At 45.2% G+C, this 18,878-nt stretch overlaps 1 protein-coding gene across 2 annotated transcripts in view; it reads right to left on the bottom strand.

Annotated features, from left to right (window-relative positions):
• Positions 1–5,692: 5,692 nt before the first annotated feature.
• ARHGEF5 (Rho guanine nucleotide exchange factor 5) overlaps positions 5,693–18,878 on the bottom strand; it is a 28,035-nt gene continuing 14,849 nt past the window's right edge. Inside the window, exons 6-16 of one of the 2 annotated variants that reach the window (XR_012090453.1) lie at positions 17,634–17,794; positions 16,922–17,074; positions 16,525–16,654; positions 16,196–16,270; positions 15,670–15,759; positions 14,058–14,215; positions 13,272–13,433; positions 11,753–11,823; positions 10,066–10,170; positions 7,550–9,022; positions 5,693–6,262 (exon numbers count right to left, since the gene is read on the bottom strand). Coding sequence is in view for 1 of the 2 variants with exons in the window: in XM_007983322.3 (XP_007981513.3) it covers positions 8,865–9,022; positions 10,066–10,170; positions 11,753–11,823; positions 13,272–13,433; positions 14,058–14,215; positions 15,670–15,759; positions 16,196–16,270; positions 16,525–16,654; positions 16,922–17,074; positions 17,634–17,794 (1,263 nt within the window). In the remaining variant the exon portion in view is untranslated. Of the gene's footprint in view, positions 9,023–10,065; positions 10,171–11,752; positions 11,824–13,271; positions 13,434–14,057; positions 14,216–15,669; positions 15,760–16,195; positions 16,271–16,524; positions 16,655–16,921; positions 17,075–17,633; positions 17,795–18,878 lie in introns of both variants that reach the window. The other variant, XM_007983322.3, reaches the window with a different exon arrangement.

Genomic DNA, 18,878 nt, shown 5'->3' with positions numbered 1-18,878 from the left:
GTAGAGAGAAGATGCAGGGACATAATCAAAGGTCACTGAGACAGCCTCACTAAGAGATGTGTAGAGTAGGGCAGGGTGAAGAGAGAAGAGTGAACAGACTTGAGGAATATATACACACATATATATGTGTATATATATGTATGTTCCCCTATAGGGTAGAACTTACAGACCTTTGTTGTAAGAAAAATATAGAACTAGGGTCTGTAACAGAGATGAGGACTAAAAAGACTAAAGGCAGCTCTTAGGCCTATTCAGCGTAGAGAACACTAGTTCAAGAGAAAGTCACGCAGGCGCAGCACGTAGCAGGAAGAAAAGTGGTCTTAGGCAGACTCAGTATGTTTCCTATGGAAACAACAACATAGGGAAGGGGCATTGGGCAGAAGAAAAAGTGGCATTGATAAGGGTCAGGGACAGCCTGAGAGTACAAGTAGAAAGAGCTCAGAGAGGTGCTGGATTGGGAAATGATCAAAAACCCAAACAGAGCCATAGGTCCTGGAGGGGAGGTTGAACAGGTGTGAAAATATAAATACAATTATCCAAATTCACAGAGCAAGAAACAGGTTTAAATGATTACCTAAAAAATGCCTTAACCAAGGTCAGGTGTGGTGGTTCATGCCTGTAGTCCAGCACTTTGGGAGGCCGAGGTGGGAGGAGGACTTGAGTCCAGGAGTTCAAGACCAGCCTGGAAAATATAGCGAGACCCCCATCTCTATTTTAAAAATTATCTTACAATTATCTTTGAAAAAATAAAATTAAAATAAATGCCTTGACCAAGTCTAGATGGAAGTCTTCTAGTTTTTTATTCTCCATTTCAGTAAGTGCAGAGAGAAGAATCTTGCTTTGGGAATGCTAATATATCTTTGAAAAAACGGAAAGAGCCTTAACAAATAAAAGGCTATAAATGATAGCCAATTTTGTGTGCTTGTATGTTTTACAAGACCATGAGTAGCTGAAATAGCTTAACCCAGAAATTGGTCCTTAGGCAAAATATTAATGATGATGCTAGCTATTTATTTGGCATCCATCGTGTATCTGGCTATCTGCTAGGTAATTTTATTTCACAATCACCCTATAAGGTATTCTTTACTTGACAAGTGAAAATCTGAGACTCAGGTTGAAGTATTTGCCCAAAGTTGCAAAAGGAATACATTGTGGACATGATTTAAGCCCATTCATGAGGTGTCAACTGCAATAAGAAATGTCTAGTGATAGTTTTAGAAGGTGGTGTTAAAGGTCAAAAGCTGGGGTTGGGTGGGGCGTGTCAGTAAAGAGTGGGTATAAGCTAGATTCAAGTTAGAATCAAATCTTTCCACAGGCCCTGGGTCTGTGTTTAAATAACTTAAATGCTCAGTACTGTTTAGTTTGATTTAAAAAGAAATAGACACATTATTGTGATATGTAAGCGGGAAGAGAGAATAGTCGTCAAAGAGAGCAGGAAGCTGAATGTTCCAAAACTAGAAAGGGAGTTGGAATGTGTGAGAAGAGCAGGCAGTGAGGTTAGTGAATGTGTAACCTAAGGGGCAGTGTGAGAAACAGAGGGGGCTCATGGACGCTGGATGGCTAGTTTGGGCCCAGCCTTATTACCTACCTGGTAGACAATGAGAGAGGTAAAGAATATAAGGTCAAATTTGAGACTATGGAACACTCTTCCAAATAGATTGTGGGTGAAAAGACTGAGAGTAGATAGACTAGTGGGGAAGTCATTCCAGTACCCAGGGATGAGGAACTCAGACCAAAACAGTAGTAGGGAAATAGGAAAGCAATCAATGTGATCAATGTTATGAAGAAATCAATGAGTTGATTGCACGGGTGGGGAGCAGAGAACCTCAAGCGGACTCTGGGTTTCAGAGCCCAGGCATCTGGGAATAAGATGTGCAAAATACATAAGCCCGGGGAGGAGTTGGTGTCAGACCCAGGGTTGTGGCTTCTGCACCCTACTTGCTTCTTCATTCTGTAGCCTTCACATTTTGTTTCTTCATCTCATTACCCTGGCAGGTTGCCTCACATACATTCCTACTGCCACAGTTTCATTATCTGAGAATGGAATTTCCACCCACAGAGATTCCAGGGTGCTTTCTGGTACACTTTCATTCTATTGGTTTGTATGTCATCCTTCCCACATAATTCTACCCAACGTGCCCCTTCTCAAGCTCCTGCACCCTTACCCCAACCCATATTCTTGTAGCCTGCCAGGGATACAATCCTCAGTTTCTCAAAAGCCCCTTCATCGGAGCTACCAACCGCAAGCGTTAAATGTTTCCAAGCATTCCAATTTGACTATTTCATTATTTCACCTCATTGCCCCATACAAAACAGATTGTTATTTTGGTCTGACTTTTCTATTACTTCCTATAAATTACTTAAATTGGTGAAATCAGGTATACTTTCATACCTAATAAACAAAAAAATGTTCCCAGAACCATATTTCAAAGATGACTGTCAAACACTTAAAAAAATACACATTTGGCAGGTGCAGTGGCTCACGCCTGCAATCCCAGCACTTTGGGAGGCCAAAGTGGGAGGATCACTTGAGTTCAGGAATTCAAGACCAGCCTGGGCGACATAGTAATACCTCATCTCTACTAGAAATCAAAAAAATTACTTGGGCATGGTGGCACACACCTGTAGTCCCAGCTACTCCGGGAGGCTGAGGTGGGAGAATTACTTGAGCCCAGGAAGTCAAGACTGCAGTAAGCTGACATTATGCCACTGTACTCCAGTCTGGACAGCAGAGTGACATCCTGTCTCAATATATCTATTCATTTCCCTTGGTTTCTTAACTGGAACACACCTTATCTTTTTTCCCTTATATTTGTTAATGCAAATATTATTTTATTTAATTCATTTTTTTGAGACAGGGTCTTGCTGTGTTGTCCAGGCTGGAATGCAGTGGTGTGATCATGGCTCACTGCAGCCTCAACCTCCTGAGCTCAAGCTCTCACCTCAGCCTCCCCAGTAGCTGGGACTACAGGTGCGCACCACCACACCTGGCTAATTTTTAAATATTTTATAGAGATGGGGTTTTGCCATGTTGCCCAAGCTGGTCTTAAACTCCTGGGCCCAAGGGATCTGCCCACCTTAGCCTCCCAAAGTGTTGGGATTACAGAGGTGAGCCACTGAGCCCATCACAAGTATTATTTTATTTCAGGGAGGAAGCCCAGTCTTACTGCATAAATCCCATTTCTCCCAAAGATCTGTTTGTACTCTCCTTCCTTGAATCTAAGCAGCCACCTCTATATACACATACTGGACTCTTCAGTGCTTTGAGGCCCTGCTTGTGCAAGGACAATGAACTGCTTTGAAAACACCATCTTCGTTCGTGTTTTCTGGCTCATGTTGCCTGGCTAAGCTCAATTCCATAACTCAAACCTGCTTATTAACAATTCCACAAGTCTGACCACCACCTCCTCCTCCTCTCTCAAAAATATTCTACCTGTGCATTTTCTGTTCACTCAACCTTTGCATTGTATGGCAAATCACCTTCACCCTTTGGGTGGTGAGCATAATCTCAGCAGGTCACTTGCTTACATCCTAGTGGTGGACATGGAGCTGGACAAATCTGTCATTTATAAGCAACTGGCTGTAGGGCCTTAGGTAAATCACTTCCCCTCTCCAGGCTCCATTGTAACCAGTGAGGGTGTTAGACACAAAGACTTTCAGGGTTCTTTCAAATCCAGCAGTGGATAATTTTCTCATTTGCACCACACGTTGATCTCAATAAGAAAGTACTCTAGAACGGGTTGGCTGAGTCCCACCCAGGGCCCATCATTTCTTTGCTTTCTGCATTTTCGTTTTCTCCCTGAGACTGTCTCCTTCTGGGATAGCCTACAGTCTGTCCCATTGGGCTGCTATGACTCTCCCACAATATTCCACAGTCTGTTGCTTTTGCCCACCCTTTCCCCAACAGTCTGAATGTTCTCCTTGGTGCTCAGGAGCCCCTTGGTCTGAGCAGATGCAGAGCCTCCATCTCACTCAGCACACCACGTGGACTGGCTCCCTCTCTACTTCTGGGTTTCCATCTGCATTGTTCAGAGCTAGCTGCCTCTCTCAAATGCTCAGGTAAACTACTGGAAAATATTCATCTGCCCCTTGGTGCTTCTGCAGAATGCTGTGAGCCAGACGCAGCCCCTCCCTAGAGCAAGTTCTGCCCTCAGCCCATGACTCATTCATGGAGCAGCAGACACCAGCTACCCCCACCCCAGCAGTGCGGAGACAGTTTGTAACGTACACCAACCCGGCTCCTTTCCTACACAGATGCCCCACTCACAGCCACCCAGAATCAACACCCTCACTCACTCACCTTCACTGCCAGAGTTTTCTCTGTGCCCTTAGCCTCGTTTTTGCGATGCTCCTTGGGAACTGCAGGGTGAATGGATGCTCTTCCTAGGAAGAAGCTAGGGAAACTTCCACTCCACGATTTTTATTTACAATGGGTGGGTCGGAAAAAATGGGTCAAAGACTAGTAAGCATAGAGAATGTTTTCTAAATCTAAGCAAGAAGTGCATTTGAATCATGACTGAGTTTGGCATCCATCTCTCTTCAGCTCATTTACTCATAACCTTCGGCCCTTCCACACATCTGACTTCAGAGTTAGAAGATTACCCTCAACTACAGGCTTGGAAGTGCTGTAATCACACAGCTTCTGAGTCATGTTTACAGCCAGTGTGGCTCTGGGGTCACTGGACTGTGTCAGTGATAGAGCGGAGTTACCACCACAAAAGGTGTTTACGTAGAAGTCTGAAACAAGTACAAACCTGCACAAGTCTCAGTGATGTGTCTCGAGGGGATGGGTGGGGAATAACTGTCTGTGAAGGGCCACTACACCAAAACACTGGAATTCTCATTTGACCCCATAAACAAGAGGAGTTTATGAAAAGGGCGACATCGCTAAATACTTAAAAAGCACACAGACTATCAAGAATAGACCTGGCTGGGCGCAGTGACTCATGCCTGTAATCCCAGCACTTTGGGAGGTCGAGGCAGATGGATCATGAGGTCAGGAGTTCGAGACCAGCCTGGCCAAGATGGTGAAACCCCGTCTCTACTAAAAATACAAAAATTAGCCAGGCACTACCAGTAGCATGCGCCTGTAATCCCAGCTACTCGGGAGGCTGAGGCAGGAGAATTGCTTGAACCCGGGGGATGGAGGTTGCAGTGAGCCGAGATTGCTCCACTGCACTCCGGCTTGGGTGACAGAGCAAGACTCCGTTTCGGGCAGGGGAAGAATAGACCAACATGGGGTCCCTAAGATAATCAAGTTTATTTATTTAAGGGGGTAAATATGTGCAAAGGAAGGGGAACCAGCAAATGTAATCTGGGTTTTAAAAGACATTTTGTTGTTGTTGTTGTTGTTTTTGGGGGGACGGAGTCTCACACTGTTGCCCAGACTGGAGTGCAGGGGTGCTCACTGCAAGCTCTGCCTCCTGAGTTCACGCCATTCTCCTGCCTCAGCCTCCCGAGTAGCCATTACGGGTGCCTGCCACCACGCCTGGCTAATTTTTTGTACTTTTAGTAGAGTCAGGGTTTCACTGTGTTAGCCAGGATGGTCTTGATCTCCTGACCTCATGATCCGCCTGCCTCAGCCTCCTAAAATGCTGGGAGCTGGGATTACAGGCGTGAGTCACCGCACCTGGCCTTAAAAGACTTTTTAACCACTTCTATCCTAACGGTTAAATTAAAACAAAATCAGTCATAGAACTCAGATTCATTTTATCTGTCATGGATACAAAAGTTATTTGAGACAAAAAACAAAATTAGGGAAAATAAACACATATTAAACTGTGTGCCTTCCAGATACTTGTAGGCTGATCTTATTAAAATCACTACAAATGGCCAAGACAGAGCAAGTAGTGCACAGTTAAAAGCTAAAGGTCATGGTTAACTTTAAGTACAAGTTGGTAGTAAAAATAAACTTTAAAAAGTAGCTTTCTAAGCTGTGTGCTTAGGCAAAAATGACGGAAGTCCAATGTGGTCAAGTGCACACATAAAATAACTGAGCACACACCTATATGATTTTAAGCTCCAAGCATATTACAATTCAGAAAAGTTTCTATGAATAGAACTATTTTTGAGTCTCCTGAAGACACTACTCAATGCATTGTTTTGCTTAAGAAAGCAACAAAATACTGTATATTCATACATGCTTCAAATGCAGTTCTGTCCAAAAAGTCTTGGTTGATGATTGTTTTCATACTCTCTTTTAAGAAATGGCCATGTAATGGTGCCAGTAATCACTGAAGAAGTTGAGTTCAATTCTGGAAATCTGAAGACGGATGGGACAGTGAGTGAACCTATATTAAATTTTTCCAAACCTAAAGCATAGTTAGTAATTCAACTGAAGAGACATTACTCATGTCTAAATTTCTCTTTTTCTTTTTTTAACCAAGGACTTAAAAGACAGGTAAAGCCTAATGCTTTCTAATATCCCAGATTAGGTGAGCATAACCCAATTAAATGAATACATATTAAAAATCTAAAAAATGGTTTTAGAAGTCTTACAGAACTTATGTTCAAAGGGAAGAGAAAGCCTTAACAACTTCAAGCAAAGAAGCAGTCATGCAACTCAAAAAATTATTTGCATTCAGAAGCTGATATTGTATCTCTCTGAGAAAATAATGGAGAATTTGCCTTGAAAATAATATATAGGGCTGGATATGGAACTGTTTGAGCCATAGGGCCAGTATTCAAATACTGGTTTGCATGAATAGTTTGGATTATAATTACTGTTATTGCAATCAATATGAATCAATTATTATTTTATATGTTAGTTTGTGCAAATTATAGCACATACAAATAATATATATAATCTACTTTAAAAATCTGGCTTTTTGAAAAGAGTGAAAAACCTCAATTGAACTTCTCCAAAACCATCCAATTTTGGATATTTTTGCAATGTCATCTTGCTTACGATAAAATAATATTAGCCCACATTTTTTTTTTTTTCTGACATGGAGTCTCACTGTGTTGCCCATGCTGGAGTGCAGTAGGACGATTTTGGCTCAGTGCAGCCTCTGCCTCCCGGGTTCCAGCAATTCTCCTGCCTCAGCCTCCTAGGTAGCTGGGATTACCGGTATGCGCCACCATGCCTGGCTAATTTTTGTATTTTTACTAGAGACGGGGTTTCACCATGTTGGCTACACTGGTCTCAAACTCCTGCCCTCAGGTGATCTGCCCGCTTTGACCTCCAAAGTGCTAGGGTTACAATTGCACCCAGCCTAGCCCACATCTTAATGACTACAGTGATGATTTTTTTCAATATTAAGTAAACTGGCCAAACACAGTGGCTCACACCTGTAATTCTAGTACTTTGGTAGGCCAAGGCAGGATAATTGCTTAAGGCCAGGAGTTTGAGACCAGCCTGGGCAGCACAGCAAGATCCTGTCTCTATAAAAAAATTAATTAATTAAACTTAAAACATTAAAAAAATAAAAAATTAAGGAAGCTAACATATGTTAGGATACACTGAAAACAGTATGTTATTAAAAGGATGACAATTACGTCACATCATTGTTAAGTGGGCCTAGGACAAACTTTATAGCATCATTCTTACCTTTGTACAAAGCTGCAATGCAATTCTACTTCTGAGCCTCCTAAACACGAAACAGAGTAGTAGAGTGTCAAAGGAAGGACTATTATAGATGAAAAGATGGCATAAAAGATAACTATGGTATTGTTATATAAGGACACCAACGAGAAAAATATTTAGTCATATTCTTCAACCGAGACAGGCAACCTGAAAGAAACTAGAGAATAACACATTTGTTAGAGTTAAGTAGGGCTTTGGACGTTACTTGGTTCGAGCCCGTTTTACATTTAAGGGCACAGAGACACGGAAGGGTTGAACTGTGGCAGCGTGGGGCCTGCAGTTTGGGTCTTGTGGCTTGGATCCCAGGCCTCTTTCCATCCTGCCTTTCACAAAGAAGAAAGCTAAAGCAGCTGAGAAGATATTTTCACAGTAATTCAGGTCAGAATATAAAATCATGGATGGTCCAAGTCGGATTTGCCCAATCCACCCAAATCATCCTATACCTATACCTTATGAGTACGGCAAAGATGAGGTTTTCATCACCTGTCAATTACTCCTAACTTTTTCTACAACCTCTGAAGCTGTAACAAGCAGAAAAGCTGTCCAAACTCTCAGGGGTCAGAAAGCAGGAATCAGGAACTGCCATCACCTAGGCACCACCTTAGTCTTTTATGACACCTAAACCCAACAGGCTGGAACTCTTGGGATTCCATGTTTTGAACCCTTTTCAGTGCTGAGGAGTTTGAGAAGAAAATACTCGGAGAAGTGCCAAGTTTATTAGAGTGAGAGAGTATTACCCTCACATTGCCACCAATAGACATAGATCTCAGAGACACACTGACCTCGCACCATAATTATGGAGAACTTCTAGGTTGGAAGATACCTTAGAGGTCACCGGGCTGACCCTCCCATCTGATGTGTTAACCCCTCTTAAACATCTCCCTCCAGGAGACTGATGTCTGATTCTGTTTAACATACGGCCATCAGAGAAACTCTGGCCAGCTCTGAATCTGCACCCTGGAGGCGGAGAATGTTTAAGCACTGTAACGCAGTAGAAGGAAAGTTCCTTGGCTCAGGCCCCAATGGTCCCTTTTTTTTTTTTTTTTTTAAATGATAAAAGGTTCCCAGTGTCCAGTGCAAAGTCCCTCGAAATCCCTCCACCAAGCACAAAGCACAAAAGGAGGCCTGGGCCGAGGGACCGGGTTAGCTGGATTTTGTCCTTGAGCTTTGAGAAGGCCTAGTTCTCTGTCCACAGAAGGCCTCTCTTGCAGGGTTCTGGGGCCAGCCCTTGCGACGAGCAGCTTGTTCTTCAGCTCAGGAAAGTCCTCTCAGAGAAGACTTAGGCTTGCTGTTCCACCAGCTGTAGTTTGGCAGTCTTGACTCGATGAGCTTCCTTCAGGTTCCGCGCACGGACTTCTGGGTTGGAAATGAACTCCACCTGTTGCACAGGAAACCAGCCTCGCTCCCCGTCTGAGAGCCTCACGCCCTCCAGCCAGCCTGTGGGCACAGGGTGAGTGGGAAGAATTACCTGGGAAAGGCTCTTTTGCTTCCCTGGATCACCTTCCTGGAGACTTTCTGAATCCTCAGGCTGAGTGAACTGGGGATCCTCCAGCATAAACCCAGCCTCCAAGTGTCCTAACATGGCGGCCCTGGGTGTGGCCAAGTCTACAGCTGTCCACTCCTGAGCCTTCACCACTGTTAACGTCCCATCATGTCCCTCCCAACATTTATATTGATGTTCTAATCCTCCGTACCTCAAAATGTGACCTTATGGGGAATGAGGTTGTCACAAATGTAATTAATAAAGTTAAGATGAGGTCATACTGGAGTTAGGTGGCTATTAATCCAGTATACGTGGTGTCTATATAAAGTAGGAAAACTTGGGCTGGGCGTGGTAGCTCACGCCTGTAATTCCAGCACTTCGGGAGGCTGAGGGGGGTGGATTACTTGAGGTTAGGAGTTCAAGACCAGCCTGACCAATATGGTGAAACCCCATCTCTACTAAAAATCCAAAAATTAGCCAGGTGTGGTGGCTTAACGCAGCTACTTGGGAGACTGAGGCAGGAGAAACACTTGAACCCAGGAGGCAGAGGTTGCAGTGAGCCAAGATTGCACCACTGCACTCCAGCCTGGGCAACAGGGCAAGACACTGTCTAAAATAAATAAATAAATAATAATAATAATACATAAAATAAAAAAATAAAGGAGGAAAACTTGGACACAGACACAGGAAGGCAGCCAGCCACAGGAAGACAGAGGCAGAGACTGGAAAGATCCTGCCACAAGCCAAGGAACAGCTGGGGCAACCAGACCGGAAAAAGTATGGAAGGATCCTCCCTAGAGGTTTCAAAAGGCACATGGCTCTGCCCACACCTTGATTTGGGACTTCTTGCCTCCAGAACTGTGAAAGAACGCATTTCTGTTGCCATAGGCCACCCAGTCCATGGTACTTTGTTAGGGCAGCTGCAGGAAGTGAACACATTCCCAGCGCTGCCCTGCCTGCAGTGCCTGGCCTGCTGCTCACACGTCCTCCTGCTTACCGTCGCTGCTCTGCTGAGTCACCATCACCACGTCGGCTTTCTCCAGTGCCAACTCATCATTCTCTCGGGGCTTGTAGGCTCGAAGGCACTGTACCTGGGGGGAGTCTTTGGAAGAGAAGAGTGTGAAGAGAGGTTAGGAGACGCAGGGGATTGGAACACAGACAGGGACTTGGAGGGGGGTGGCGTGGGAGGACCTGAGATAGAGACGGGTTTGGGCTATTGAAAGTCACAGACAAAAGAGGAAATTTGAAAATGGTTAATAAAGAAATAGACATACCAGAAATGAAATGGACCCAAAATTCCACTTCTCCAGAGGAGACGGGTTGAGAAATACATTGTGACCACCTTTAGTTCCTCATCTCAAATACCTGAGATCCAGCTAATGACCCATCTTCCCTCTGAAACCCTCCCTGATTCTAATCTTCAATGGGTTCTGAACTCTTAAGACTGCTTGTTCATGCCAAGGCATTTATCCCTTATCTAACTGCTACATGGACGTGTTTTGCCTCTCCAACTGGATTATAAAATCTGAGTCTGTGTTTTATTGTTCATTTTCTTCCAGGTAGCAGATGTGGAATCAAGAAAGACTTAACCAGTGGGGTCCCAGGTCTGACCTAAGCAAGAGACTGAATGCCCTGGAGCTTCAGTTTCCTCATCTATCAGTGATCAAGATGGTTATTGATCAAGGTTGATCAGATGACTCTTGAGGACATTCAGGATTTCTCTATTTCTATGTTTTTGAGAACCAGGGGACATGTCCATAGAGCTGAAGCTCAAGAAAACAAGCCTCAGAGAATGCTTCACCTATCAGTATTCCATCGTATGTGGGTTTATGGCTCTGTTACCACACTGCCTTGATTCTCTTGTAAAAGAAACGGAATACTGCATTACTATTTGCTTTCTCAAGATCCTCCCCATTGACCATTCACAAGGTCAAAATGAAGGAGGAAGAGTGCTCCTGCCCTCCTCACCCACTGGGGAACTGAAGCCAGCAGATGGAGCACACAGAGAGCAAGTTAGCAGAGCTCAGTTACTACACGGCTCTCCTACTTCATTCCCAGGGTTCCTTGTAGTTGTTTGTTCTTTTCAGTCACTAAAGGTCCAGTGTTGAGATCAGATTCTCTGTTTTTAAATTAGGAAATCTTTGCTGGAGGACAACTGTGGGGCTGGCATGAGAGGCATAAGAAGTCCAGTCTTGGTGTGAACACAGACACATACATAATGTGTGTGCGCCTGTGGCTCCCCATGGGCACCCAAAAGCCTGGGGTAGGTGACCTCAGGTCACCCTCTTAGGAGAAGTGTGGTCAAGATAGATCTGGGGTGCTACCCTCCTGCACACCTCCCACCACTGTCAGGCTTTTTTCCCCTACCCCCACAAGACCTTCAGGCAGGTAAAATCTAGGCGAAGTAATGTCAGCTTAGACTTAAAGGGATAAATGTTTTTAAAAAGAGCAAACTATTGCCCAAGGAAGGGCGTGTATAAGGAAGGGGGACTGCCACGGTGACAAGCAGTTTTAGGCGATACGTTTCAGGCATTTAAGCTCTAGAGGCCAATCTTCCACCCTGACATTTTACAGAATATCAGTAAATGGAAGCCTAGAGTTCCCACCCAGCCCTTTCAACCCCTGTATCCAAAGGTGACATCTGACCCTGCTTGCTTTTCTCTCCCTCTTAGACCCTCACTCACCGTAACACTCCAAGAGGTCCAACTCTTCTCTTGGCATGGCCAAGGCTGAGATCCACCGAAGCTTTTCACTTCTGAGAAAACAAAGCAGGGTCATAGCGTCAACTGTGGGGGTGGAGGAGGAGGGCCAAGGACGGGGATGGCAAAAGACTGTGGGAAGGACTTATTTAGCTCCACGACTTCTACCACAAAAATAGGACTATAAGGACTCCTTTGGGTTGGAAACATGACACAGTCTTGAACTATATGTGAATGTGTCTTGTCACACTTTACTTTTCCTCTTTTCTTTCCAGAATTATCCTCCTTATGGCTTCTCATATCTTCCAAGTTGGGGCATAAAGTCCATTAGTCATAAAGTCTATAGATTTTCTGTTTTGGAAATTGTGCTAAGTGAAGTGTCCATCTCAGTTTAGATTCCCTCCACCATTTTTTGCATGATTCTTGATACTCCCTTGCCTATCTCCCTCCAACCAAATATCTCAGACATGAACATTGTTTTATAATAATAATTAGATCAGGGAGATATGTCTACTATTTTATTTGTTGTTGTTGCACAGTGTAATCCAAGCCTAAGTTTGTAATCATTTGAAGGTTTTTACATTCTCTTTGCCTCTGCGCTCAGTTGTGCCTAGGTAACTGAGCCCAGACACTATTACTGTTCCAGAACACTGTTCAAAGCAGCAAACCAACAACATGCATCTGCATCTGATTATTTGACTTATGTGCTATTTTGCACACAAACTCCTATACTAGTCCTTCTGTTCAATAAATGAGAACAGGTGTTGTCGGTCCCACTCTGAAGTATCTTCCAAGGGACAAAACTGAAAAAGTGTCTACAACATAGGGATCCTCAACCACTTAGATATGTCAAACTTTTAAACGACTGTTCATATATCTTTTATAATAGCAATAACAGCTACAGGCTTTTATATGTTCATGATTGCAGGCACTGTGTTCCAGATTTTATAGGTCCTATTAATACTCTCAAAAATGTATGTCTGTGTGAATGTATTTTATTATTATTGAAAACAGGAGCAAATAAGCATTCTCAACACTATGGATTTCTGGTCAACAGAGGACTGGGTTGGAAGATGGGAGCACAGAAAGCGAAAGTCACCCGGCACTTGTCTTATTCACATCTGTGCGCGCCAGCTGGGGCATAGAAGGGTTTCTGCCTCAGGCATGGAGGCAGGTGCCCACAGATATCAGTATTCCAATCCCTTGCTCACTCCATACCAGTCCTTCTCCTTTCTGATACCACACAGACCTGGTCCTTCTTGAGTAAAGAGTGTAAAATAGATGCTAGGCCTCGGTGGTGACCTTGTACCCTCTCCCACCGCAATCTCCTGCAAGTTATCCATTAGTTCTAGGCGTTTGGATTTCTCTATGGTGGTCCCCAGTCCAGAATGGGTTAAACGAGGCCGTGGCTGTTTTCTGGACACATTTTCTGTCTTGGTGCCACTTCTTTTCTAGGCTGCCCATCTTCCCCCATCCCCAACTCCTCTGCCCAGCCCCGTCTCACTGAGTCTCCGTGCTGAAGAGGAACTCGGCCTGGGTGCCCTGAGTGTTCTGCCGCAGAAAGAGTCGGAACAGGTTTTTGTGAGGTCCATGTAGCTTCATTTCACACTTCTCTCCCCGAATGGAGGAGAAGGGAGCATGGTCAAATACCAGGAATCGGCTACCCCTGCAAAATACAAATCCTTTCAACCTGATTCTAGAGTTTCCATACTTCACCTACCCTCATAACCTTGGATTCAAAATTCCTGCATCTGCAGCCTGCAAATTCCCACAAAAACCACAAGATGGTCCTAACTTGCTCTCAAGATGGTAGCTCCAGGGTCCTTGGGGCTTTGTCACTAGTCTGACAAACCACACACCTAGTGCAATGGATACATTACCACTTTAAAGAGGTGAAGAGGTAGAATTAATATACATTTCCCAAGAACCTTAAGACCAGAGACTTAAGATCTGGAATTAGCTAAGTATCTCTAGAATAGTAGGTTGAGCCCAGTCCAAAGAAGCCACAAATAGACTGATATGAGAACGTGAGAAGCTAATTTGCTACATTTTGCTCTGTGTCTGTAACATAGTACATGTCCTGCCATGTGGTCTCATGACATAGTTTGATGGGATCCCCTTTTTACTTTGGGCTTGTTTTTCTCTTCTCTAGGCTATGACCTGGGCTCTATGGGTTAAGCCATTGACAAGGGCTCTTCTAGGAACATGACCTGTCTCTCTCCCTTTCCGACCCCCTCTTGCCTCATCCCCTTCCTCTCTTGTGCCCTGGCCTGCCACTCCAGTCACTGACTCTCGGGGCCGAGACAGCAGCAGACAGTCATTGAAGAGGTGAAGGTGGACTGGACGTGTGTTCAGCTTCCTTCGCAGCCCTGGGGAAACACTGAACTCCAAGGCTGTCAGCTCCCCACTCTTCACCAGCCAGCGTGACTGAGAAATGAGTGGGAATATCTACAGGGCATAGGAAGAGAGACAAGGCAGTGTCACATATGGGAGAAGCATGAGGTTTGCTCCTGGTCCCACCCTCCTCCCCATGACACTTCCATGCAAGTTCCACCTCGAATAAGCATCTCTTCCACATCTGCCTTCTGGCTCATAACCCATCACTTAGATTCTCTTTCTCTCTGAACCCTCTAACTACCACTGTCCACTGGTGTGTGGATCCCACGGTTGTATGCTCAGGCAAACAGAAGATGCCATTCGTCCCACTCAGGATAGTGAGTGTGTGGGACAGCTCTGCCCTAGAAGCCTGAACCGAAGGAAGGATGGAAGAGTCCAATCAGGGTATGTGATGGAACAAGTCAGTGAACACTGTATGTGTCTTAGAGGTTAAAATATTAGAGGCAGGTCTGGTATCAATTCCATTTTTTATTATACCAGAGATATATGAGCAGTTGGAATCAAACGTGGGGGTGAGAAGAAGAACCAGGTGGGGCATCTTGGAGCTGGAATTTGGTTATAGATGAGGGTGTGGTCTATGCTTAGTATGTGAATAAGGGATTTTCTTTCTTTTTCAGGAGTGTAAAGATAGTATCTGTTCTAATCACGGGCGTGGTGGCTCACGCCTATAATCCCAGCACTTTGGAAGGCAGAGGTGGGTGGATCACTTGAGGCCACGAGTTGGAGATCAGCTTGTCCACCATGGTGAAACCCCATCTCTACTAAAAATACAAAATCCAGCCACACATGGTAGTGCAGACCTGGAATCCCAGCTACTCGGGAGGCCGAGGCATGAGAATCACTTGAACCTTGGAGGTGGAGGTTGCAGTGAGCCGATCGCACCCCTGTACTCTAGCCTGGAGCGACAGAGTGAGACTCTGTCAAAAAAAAAAAAAGAAAAATAAAAGATGGTATCTGTCTAAGTTGGAATTCGAATGTGGAATGTCTATTTTAGATTTGTATTTCGATGAAGGATGTTGGTCCTAAATTTGGATCCAATCTTATGTAGGTTTGATTAGACTAGAAAGAGATTTGATAAAGTAGTAAATGACTCAAGCACCAAAACATTGTTTTATAAAGGCTCATCCTGAAAAGTTCTGTCTTATCTGCCCATTTCTCAAATGCACCCCCTTGTCCTTCAGGCAACCACTATTCCTTTTTTTCTTGTTCTCCTTCCAGAGTTTCCGTATGTACACACAAGCAGATACCTGTATGTATTCGTATCCTCCTACTTTTATACCAAAGGTGATACAATACACACACTTTTCTTTACCTTCTCTTTTCACTTAGCAATATGTCTTGGAGACCGAAGTAGGCCTCCCAGAAATAGGACAGAACAGAAGTTGGGCAGAAATGAGGGGAGGGGCTGGGGATAATGTGAGCAAGGTGGTTCCAGGTTAGGGGTCATCTGCAGGACATGTTGAGGGAGTTCATGGGCAGGGATGGCGTGCATGGGACCGACTCACTTTGCACTCAAACTCAATCTTCTGGCTCAGGTAGATTAGCTCCTCTGTCTGTCGCATACTCTGGACATTGTTATTGCAGTCCCGGATCAGCTAGGGGTGCGTAGAGTGAGGAAAGGGGAAGGGCACCGTGTTAGAGGCTTTGACCTTTGAGTCCCCTGCAAGCAATCTGGAAACAGGTTATGACAGCCTTGGTCATTTCTCCCAGGCTGGAATTGGGCAGGCAGTATCAAGCACAAGTCCTGGGCAACTTTGCAGGACCCGGAAGAACATTCTTGGACTGAGTAAAAATGAGATTGAATGTGGGGGCGATGGTGGAGAGGGCACAGTCCCTTGATGTGGAGTGTGGGACAGGTGGCCGTGGGGTGTGTATGTTTGGAAGTTTGGTGGATGCAGGGAGGTGACTGAGCTCTCCCAACAGGGTCCCACCTCCCATGCTCCTTGGAGTCATGGGCCTAGGCGGGGAAGACCTCTCTGGGAAGAACACACAGAGGGTCGGAGGGTCAGATTGGAGGTGGTGGCTGCCTACCTGCTCCAGGGCATGGTGCGCCTTCGTGGCCTCTGCCTCCTCCGAGGAGCCAGGCTGTGTTCTCTTCAGAATGTTCTATTGAACAGACAGTGGGCAGGAGTGATAGGGGAAGAAGAAACGGGAAACAGGAAGAAACGATTGGGGGCTGGTGAATGGAGAAGCCCAGGGACCCCATTTCAGCAGCAAATATTTCTAAGCAAGCAGGCAGTGGGCAGCAGGGAGACAGGATGTGGAGGTCTGGCAGAAGAATGGTTGGTCCTTTGTTATGGGTCTTCCTGAGGGCATCCCTTTGAGTTAAGGGGAGAGGATCAAGGTAGCATCTGCCCTACCTGGAGCAGCAGTTTGAGGCGGGTGATGCGTTGGAAGGGCAGAATCAGAAAGGACTTGAGGGAAAGGCGCTGGCAGACGGGGTCGCTCTCCAGCTTCTCCAAGACCTCTCGGAAATTGCTGTTGCTATTCCTGCATGGAGAGCGAGCCTTAGGGGAGGGGGGATGTGGGGACCAATGGGGATGCAGTGAAGGCGCGGGGAAGGGAGCTCAGTGGAATGTCTGTGGGTTGGGAAAGAGCAGTGGGAGCTGAGGTACAGGGCGCTCAGATGTGATGGTTGGGGGAACCAACGCGGAGGGCGGGATGGGGAAGTGTGCTCTTGGGATAGCCCGCTGGGCTGGGGACTGGTGCATGGTCACTGCAGGCCTACATGGGGACTGAATGGAGGATGAGTCTCACATCAGGCTCTGGAAGGTGCGTTCCTGATAGGTCTGGTTGGTGACATAAGGCAGGTAGACCCGGCGGAAGTCTGGGGCATGGTTCAGGACTACATCACATACTTGGAAGGAGAAGATATTGTTCTCAAAGTTCTCTTCCAGGTCTGAAAGGAACCTGTACAGGATTTAAACAAGTCTCATGAGACTTCTGGGCCTCAGTTAAGCAGCTGACTGGCCCCTGATGTACACTGAGCTGGTGACTTCTTCACTCCATTAGCCAATAACTTCTATTGACTCTCCTTTGCTCTGTGCTCCATGCTATGCATTAGAATTCTCTCCAAAACTGTCCTGAGTTTGAGCCTAATGTAACACTTTTATTCTAATATTCCATTTCTCATTCTTCTTTTGACCCTGTTCAGGTTTTCTGATCTTTAGATGGTTTTTCCACCTCATCTTCAATGCAGTGCATGACCACAGTCATCCAAAACCTCAATCCAGGAAGTATTGCTCATTTACTTCTTCGTTAATGGATCTATCCACCCACAGGCCCTCTCCTCTTCTTGCTATTCTTTTTCCTACAGCCACCAGGAATCATGGAAGAAACTGAGGCCCAATTTCATCCCATCTCATAAGAAAATGAGAGGGTTTCTAACGGGGGAAAAAAACAATGGAACATTTAAAGCCTCACAACAGCGAGGCTGAGTGAATGGGATTTGAGAGAAGGGGGGTCTCACGTGGCGCTGACGTCTCGCACATCCTGTAAACGAGAGAAGAGCCATTGGTGCTCCTGGTTGGAAAGTGTGGCCCGGAGTGAGGTTGAAAGTTGGAAATGATCCACAGCTATGTTTAGACTGCGCAGATAGGAGGCCTCTGACACGATCAGCTCAAATTTGACCTAGGAGGTTGGAGATGAGGAAGATTAAGAATTTTATTTACCCCCTGGAATATGCCAGCCACTGTGTAATGTTTTAGGGGTAGAACGGTGGGCAAGATCCTTTTATGGTTCACAGTCACACCAGAACCTTAGTTGATCTACGGGGAGAGGGGAAGAGCATTTGAGTAGGATTTAATCTAGGGTTGAAGCACAGGTACAGTCCTTCAAAGGTGTAAGAAAACTACGCTTTCCAGAAATCTAAATAACACAAAAACAAGAACAAAAAATGAATAACAAAATCAGATGAATATGTTAATTTGCTTCACTAGGGTAACTGTGTTACTATTTATATGTATCCCATAACATCATGTTGTATATCTTGAATATACACAATAAAATCTATATTAAAAAAAACTAAGTAGACTGGGTGCAGTGGCTCACACCTGTAATCCCAACACTTTGGGAGGCTGAGGTCAGTGCATCACTTGAGTCCGGGAGTTCAGGACCAGGCTGGGCGACATAGAGAGACCCTGTCTCTACAAAAAATACCAAAATTAGCCGGGTATGGTGGCATGCACCTGTAGTCCCAGCTATTTGAGAGGCTGAGGCGGAAGGATTGCTTGTGCCTGGGAGGTGAGGTTACAGTGAGCCAAGATCGCGTCCCTGCACTTCAGCCTGGGTGACAGAGTGAGACCCCGTCTCAAAACAAACAAACAAACAAACTAACTAAACTAAACTGAGCATTTTTTGAACCAAGTGTACAGCAGTAGTGGCAACAGATGAAGTTGCAGCAGTCGAGGAGGCCTTAAGGGTAATGTAAACAATGTAAAATTGTTTGGACTTAAGACAATGGGACAATGAAAATAGGCTTTACATAGGAGAATAACTTAACCAGATTTGTTTTTTACAAAGTTTTTTTTTTTTTTTTTTTTGAGATGGAGTCTCGCTGTGTCACCCAGACTGCAGTGCAGTGACATGATCTCAACCCACTGCAACCTCCGTGTCCCAGGTTCAAGCGATTCTCCTGCCCCAGCTTCCTGAGTAGCTGGGATGACAGGTGTGCACCTCCACGCCCAGCTAATTTTTGTATTTTTAGTAGAGACGG

This window comes from Chlorocebus sabaeus, chromosome 21 (genome assembly GCF_047675955.1).
Source record: "Chlorocebus sabaeus isolate Y175 chromosome 21, mChlSab1.0.hap1, whole genome shotgun sequence".
In the NCBI taxonomy this organism is placed as follows: Eukaryota; Metazoa; Chordata; class Mammalia; order Primates; family Cercopithecidae; genus Chlorocebus; species Chlorocebus sabaeus.
This window is presented reverse-complemented; position numbering and strand designations above follow the sequence as displayed.